Raw genomic sequence first — 6,863 nt, forward strand, 5'->3', positions numbered from 1 at the left:
CCTGGCCCATTTTTTTTTTTTTTTCCCTTTTTTCCCCTGTCACTCCTTACCTTTTTTTTTAAGAAGTTTTTTTTTTAAAAAACAACTAAAAAAAAAAAAAAAAAAAAAACTTATTTTTATATTTAAAATAAAATTTTATTTTTAATTATTTTAAAAAAAAAAAAAAATATCTTTTTTTTTTTTTTTTTTTTTTTTTTTTTTTTTCTTTTAAAAAAAAAAAAAATAAAAAAAAAAAAAAAAAAAAATAATCAATATTAAAAAAAAAAAAAAAAAAATAAAAAAAAAAAAAAAAAAAATTTAATTTATTAAATAATTTTTTTTTTTTTTTTTCTATGGGGGATCTCTTAATAAAAAATGTTGCTCGTTCGACTAGTTAATCTAGCTCCGCCAGTGCCTTTGAAATAAATTTAATCCATTTAATCCTCAAGTTAGGTCGTAGCTAAGCTTTTTAATTCTGCAAGTAATTTCAGGTTATTTTACAAATTTCTTATAACTAATAATTATACAATCTCATTCCACTTACTCTAGTCTTGGCCTCTTGGCTACGAAAAAACAACTGAACACGCGGTTCTTATGTATGTACTTAGATCAATGCGGCTGCGTATTTTCGCGCTTATGTGTATAATAAAGTACCGCAAGAGTAGAATGAGAGAGAGAGTTTTAAAGTTTTTAAAGAGCGTCATTCTGTTTGTTCGGACAGAGTTCCGTTTTGTGTTACAGTGGTACGAAGTTTATTCGCAGGCCCGAATTTCGGCAACATTCCCCTCCCAGCAAGCGAGCCACTGGAGCTTGCTTCATTTTTCCCGACATCGAGGACTGCTAACTTTACTGCTGGTCTGGAGAGGACACCTAGTTGTGTCTGTACCTTCGCCTGCCTGACTTGACCATCTTCTGCGGTGGTCACTTCGACCACTCGACCCTTTGTCCAGGTATTACGACGCTGATTTTCGTTCACTATAAGTACAATATCGCCTACACCAATTGGCTTTACTTTTTTATGCCACTTGGACCTTCGTGTTATGTTTGGTAGCATCTCTTTGACCCAGCGTTTCCAAAATAGGTTGGCGAACATCTCACTCTGGCGGAGCGACCATTTATAGTCGATTCGTTCCGGATCGCAAATCGGTTTTTCTCCATTTGATGAGCCAAGCAACAGGTGATTTGGCGTAAGAGCTTCTTGGTCTTCGTCGTCCAGGGACACGTATGTCAGGGGCCTAGAGTTGACCGTCATTTCCACCTCTGCCATTGCGGTAAGAAGACTTTCATCTGAGAATTTTTGATTGGGTGTTATACGGTATAACACGGTTTTAACGGAACGCACTAAGCGCTCCCAGGCTCCTCCCATGTGAGGAGCTGACGGTGGGTTGAAGTACCACGATATTTCCTGCTGCGACAATTCTCGGTGCATTTTTGCATCTTCCAGTTGAAGTTTGTCTCTAAGAAAGGCATCGGTCCCTCGAAAATTAGTCCCGTTATCGCTATATATTTCCTTTGGTATGCCTCGGCGCGATATATGGCGTCTTAAGCCCATTAGGCATGAGTTTGTGGTTAGACTATGCACGATCTCAATGCTTATTGCTCGCATTGTGAGGCAGGTTATCAGCATGCCCCACCTTTTCAATGACTTTCTTCCATCGATAACTGTTAGTGGCCCAAAATAATCAACTCCTACATACGTAAACGCTGGCTTGAATGCACCCAGTTTAGCCCTCGGTAGGGGCGCCATTAAGGGTTCCATGGGTCGAGCACTACTCAGCTTACATTGTTGGCAATTTCGACGAATCCCTTTAAGGAGAGGTCTTGGTTTTGGAATAAAATATTTTTGCCTCACCTCATTTACTGTTGTCTCATGATTCATGTGATAATATTTTTTCATGGTAGTGCCGGACTATCAGCTTTGTAACCCAGTGTTGGGTGGGTAGAGCGATTCGTCCTTCAGGGATGCCAGCGAAGCGACTGGCTCTATCGCGTACACACAATACCCCATGGTCATTTAGAAAGAGTTGTAACCTCCATAGTGGACTGCTCCGGCAAACGTGGTGGCCGTTTTCGATGGCTGTGTACTCTTCGTTGTAACATTCTTGTTGTATGTTCCGGTAAAGAAACATTCTGGCTTCATTAATTTGGGATGCCGGTCGGTTTGTATTCTCATTTGATATACGTATTTTCTTGATCAATTTCCTCTTATAGGCAAGCCAACATGCAATTGCCCGTGTCAATCGATTCCATTTTGAAAAGTACTCGTAATTGATTCTTACTGATTCCCTTCGCATGTGAAGGAAACGAGGACGCAGTTCCTCAGTGGCTGTCCTTTCATTGGTAGTTTCCGTCGGCCAATCAGCCGGCGGTAGTTTTAGGAATTTGGGTCCTTCGAACCATTGTGTATATGTTTCAAGCCTATGTTGTCGTTTGGTGGCGATGTCCGCAACATTTAGTTTGCTTGGTACCCATCTCCAGTTTCTGGCATCTGTGAGCTCACATATCTCGGCTATCCTAAACATTACATATTGTTGATATCGTCGTGGATCTCCAATGAGCCACGCTAGAACCGTTTTCGAGTCGGTCCATAAGTAACATTCCTCAAAGTCGATTTCATGTTGTGCTATTATATTTTTCATCAGTCGCGCTCCAGTTACTGCTGCCTGTAGCTCCAAGCGGGGTATCGAAAGCGGCTGCAACGGAGCTACCTTGGATTTGGCTGAAACGAGACTCAAAAGTATTTGGTTATTTTGTTCGATACGGAAATACGCAACGGCAGAGTAGGCGTCTTCTCCCGCATCCACGAATACGTGAATTTGAACTCGGCAGTCTTTTGCATGCCAATTTTTAAAATAGCATCTCGGAATTCGCACGTTCTCTATCAAGGGTAAGAAGGACAGCCATGATTGCCACATATCCTGCAGATTGGGTGGTATTTCCTCATCCCAATCAATCTTCGATCGCCAAACTTGTTGAAGCAGTATTTTGAGATACATCATTATACAGGATACAAAACCCATGGGGTCAAAAACTGACATCAAAACTTGTAAAATTTCCCTTTTGGTTGGTGCGACTTTTGTCGCTATTATGTTGCGCTTCAGGCGTACAAACTTTAGTGCATAGGTGAAGGCATCTTGATGTGGGCTCCACCGCATGCCCAATATTTTCTCATAAGAGTGTATCTCTTCACTGTTAAAGAACTGTTTTTCGTCGTAGGTTGTTGTGTCGCAAAGTGCAGCGAGTACCCGTTTGGAGTTCGAACACCACTTGCGCATATGGAAGCCCCCGCGTGCGTGGACTTCTCTAACTTCCTTCGCTAATGTAATGGCTTCTTCTTCTGAATGGCATGAATCGATGTAGTCGTCTACATAGTGACTTGACTGAATAGCTTTAGCTGCCGCAGGAAACTCGTCCGCGTGTTTCTTAGCGTTCAAGTCGCGCACATAGTGCGCTATACAGGGTGAGCACGTGGCTCCAAATGTCAACACATTTAATTGGAAAGTTTCTACGACTCCGGTTGTCTGATTTTGCCATAGGAATCGTTGTGCTTTAGCGTCTTCTTCTCGTACTGCTATTCGATGGAACATTTCGGCGATGTCACCGCTCACGCCGATTGCTTTCATCCTAAAGTTGTACATAATCTGCAGCAAGGGCACGAGCAAATCGGGCCCCTTTAGAAGGAAGTCATTTAGGGCTACTCCTGATGATTGAGCTGCCGCGTCCCACACCAATCTGACCCTGTCAGGTTTATGTGGATTTCGTACAGTAAAAATGGGTAAGTACCATGCGTTTTCGGGTTTCTCCCTGATTTCTTCCTCTGGCAACTTTCTGGCATAGCCTTTGGCTATCAAGTTTTGTATTTGATTATGTAGCTCATTCGCAAAAGGAGGGTCTGCTGCCATTTTCTTTTGCATGCATAAGAGTCGTCGTTTTGCTACCGGCAGGCTATTTGGAAATACACGGGGCCCATCTTTCCAAAGCAATCCCGTGGTGTACGTCCGCGAGCTGTAACTAACAGTGTCCTCCAGAATCTGTAGAGATCGCTCTTCATCAGGGGACTTGGTAAATATCGGCGGTGATTTTTCCTCCGTTAGCAAATGTTTTTTAACCATCTCATGCAAATCCAGATCGCATTGACAGCGATGCAGGTTGAGTCCTCCCCCAGATCGTCCCGATCCGCCATATATAGTCCATCCTAGTCTCGTTTTTGCAGCTATTGGTTGCTGCCATTTTCCTTCGCGCACCTTTAGCGAAGCTATGAGATTCGGATTATTACTGCCGATTATCATTTGAGGCATTGCGTTAATGAAGCTCGGGATAGGCAGGTTTTTTAAATGCGGATATCTCTGTTTTATCCTATCTGCTATCATCGTCTCGGCTGAAAGACCAATGGACTTAACCGTACAGACTTCATTTACTTTAAACAATTTATTGCCCAGTCCTTGTTTTGAGATTTTCAAGTTCAGCTGCTTGGATTCCGGCTCCTGCCGACTAACATCGCCGGTCCATCTAATGCATAGTGGATTGGCGAAACCTTTCACTTCGAGCGCATCAGCCAATTTTTCTTCTACAAGTGTTAGAGTCGATCCGTCATCCATAAATGCGTAGATATCGACGGATTTCGAATTGGAGTGCAAAGTGACTGGAACGATTCGAACATAGCATTCTGGCTGGTTGGTTAGTGACCCACGATGATTGTGCAGAACGCTTTCCGTCACGTCCTTATGAAGGAGACGGTGATGTTTTGCTTTGCAGCCATTTATGTCGCAAGCTACGCGACTCCAGCAGGATCCCTTGTGGTTTTTGAGGCACTGAGCACATGTAGGTGATGGTTATTTATCGCGTTCCACCTGGCTTCGACTGACATCCGCAACAACTTTTCGCAAGACACTGGTTTGTGGTGTCCTTTGCATATCGCACAGACTGTGTTTTTAGGGCTATCTGTAGGCGCTGCGGTATGTGTATGCATCACTCCTCTGTTGATTCTCTTCTTGTCGCTTTCTAGTAATATGTTGGGCGTAGATACGCGACTCGCCGCTTCCGCCAATTCAAACAACCAATCCGCTAGGTGCTGTATGTTCGGGTAGGGTATGGATTTTGAATGTAGAGCCCAGTTAAGCATCATATCAGGTCCCGTCTTCTCGATAAGCTCTTGTAATAACGTAGGGTTGTTCAGGTGCGCATCTAGCTTGCTTGCCCTAATGGTAGCGCACATATTTTTCACCGCAAATGCAAACTCGATCAGCGGTTCTAGCTTGCCCTTTGGAGGAGGCAAATTTCGCACATTCTCCATCAACAGTTTTATTATGTGTTCCGGGCGTCCAAAGTACATTCTCAAAGTACTTATAACGCTCGGCAGCATTTCTGGGAACAGTAGGCTGTCTCGCACGGCTTCAAGGGCCCTACCTTTCAGACATCTCTGCAGACGCATAGCGTTCTCCTCGTTGCTGTATCCACCGATCCGGGTGCTAGTTTCATAGGTGCTTATGAAAAGTGGCCATTCTCTTGGATCTCCTTTGAAAACTGGTAATTCCCTCGGCATTGATTGTCGAGCAGCTACTTGTTGTGGTGTTATGCCGTTGGTTTTGCACGGCATGCTCTGCGCTCTGGTACTCGTCGCCTGTGGAGTATTGGTTGCACTATCATTCGTCATCATTATGTATCGATGTATTCCAGCAGCATGTTGTGGATGATCCTTCGCTTCTCCGTTTGACTGTACTCTCGGGTTGAGTAGGGCGTACTTACGGCGCAGATATTCCCTTTCGAGGCACATTTCGTCCTCTAATTGTTGCAAAAGTATTTGCTGATCTTCCGGCATTGCTTCATCTTCCACGTGTTGATCTTTGTTGCCTGGGTGGTTAACCTTGAAATGGGATTCAGTTTCGAGGTTATGTTCACCTTCATCACACACGTGGCGACATGTCTCGCACATCCAGGAACTCGAGGTGGCACTGTTTTCCGATCCGCAGCAGGTGCAGTGGAATTGAGATGCACACCTGGAGCATGTGAGCATTTCCTGGTTGGCCGGCTCCTGGCACAGACCACAGTTTCCAGTCGTTGCCATGTCTATATGTACGTAATTTTACGCGTGGTAAAATTAAAATTTGTTCTTTCCTTGGGATTTGTATTAGTCCCTCCTCTTTAGGTCTCCGTAGCTCTACTACACCGTAGGAATTAAAGAATTTGCTCAGAATTCTTTACGAAAGAGTGAATTTAATTTCACGTAGAAATTAAAAGAATTTCACCATAGAAATTAAAAAGAATTTCACCGATAGAAATTAAAAAGAATTGTTGCTCGTTCGACTAGTTAATCTAGCTCCGCCAGTGCCTTTGAAATAAATTTAATCCATTTAATCCTCAAGTTAGGTCAGCGTAAGCTTTTTAATTCTGCAAGTAATTTCAGGTTATTTTACAAATTTCTTATAACTAATAATTATACAATCTCATTCCACTTACTCTAGTCTTGGCCTCTTGGCTACGAAAAAACAACTGAACACGCGGTTCTTATGTATGTACTTAGATCAATGCGGCTGCGTATTTTCGCGCTTATGTGTCTACTTATGTATAATAAAGTACCGCAAGAGTAGAATGAGAGAGAGAGAGTTTTAAAGTTTTTAAAGAGCGTCATTCTGTTTGTTCGGACAGAGTTCCGTTTTGTGTTACAGTGGTACGAAGTTTATTCGCAGGCCCGAATTTGCAACAATATATAAGTAGATATGTATATCAAGCACTGCTTTTTTCCCCCTCCCCCAACTACCGCCCCCCAAACCATAAACCCCTCTACCTAAAAAACCAAAACCTTTAAAAAAAAAAAAAAAAAAAAAAAAAAAAAAAAAAAAAAACAAAAAAAAAAAAAAAAAAAAAAAAAAAACAAACCCAAAAAC

The 6,863-nt window shown here is 42.5% G+C and overlaps 2 protein-coding genes across 2 annotated transcripts; both read right to left on the reverse strand.

Annotated features, from left to right (window-relative positions):
- Positions 1-679: 679 nt before the first annotated feature.
- Positions 680-1,585, reverse strand: LOC137580160 (uncharacterized). Its single transcript, XM_068294083.1, has one exon. It carries the CDS (start codon positions 1,583-1,585, stop codon positions 680-682), a length of 906 nt encoding a protein of 301 aa, XP_068150184.1.
- A 408-nt stretch (positions 1,586-1,993) lies between these two features.
- Positions 1,994-6,043, reverse strand: LOC137580161 (uncharacterized). Its single transcript, XM_068294084.1, has 3 exons — positions 4,904-6,043; positions 2,259-4,790; positions 1,994-2,065 (listed from the first exon to the last, which is right to left on the reverse strand). Exons 1-3 carry the CDS (start codon positions 6,041-6,043, stop codon positions 1,994-1,996), a joined length of 3,744 nt encoding a protein of 1,247 aa, XP_068150185.1.
- Between the last annotated feature and the right edge of the window lie 820 nt (positions 6,044-6,863).

This window comes from Drosophila tropicalis, unplaced genomic scaffold (assembly GCF_018151085.1).
Source record: "Drosophila tropicalis isolate 14030-0801.00 unplaced genomic scaffold, ASM1815108v1 contig_814, whole genome shotgun sequence".
NCBI classification, from domain to species: domain Eukaryota; kingdom Metazoa; phylum Arthropoda; class Insecta; order Diptera; family Drosophilidae; genus Drosophila; species Drosophila tropicalis.

Excerpts from the sequence above, each read along its gene's own strand:
- LOC137580160 (XM_068294083.1), bottom strand. The coding sequence starts at position 1,585 with ATGCGAGCAATAAGCATTGAGATCGTGCATAGTCTAACCACAAACTCA.
- LOC137580161 (XM_068294084.1), bottom strand. The coding sequence starts at position 6,043 with ATGGCAACGACTGGAAACTGTGGTCTGTGCCAGGAGCCGGCCAACCAG. Across the intron at positions 4,791-4,903 it reads CAGATAGCCCTAAAAACACA|TGCCTCAAAAACCACAAGGG; the intron begins GTCTGTGCGATA and ends ACATGTGCTCAG. Across the intron at positions 2,066-2,258 it reads TTCACATGCGAAGGGAATCA|AGTACACAGCCATCGAAAAC; the intron begins GTAAGAATCAAT and ends GTTACAACGAAG.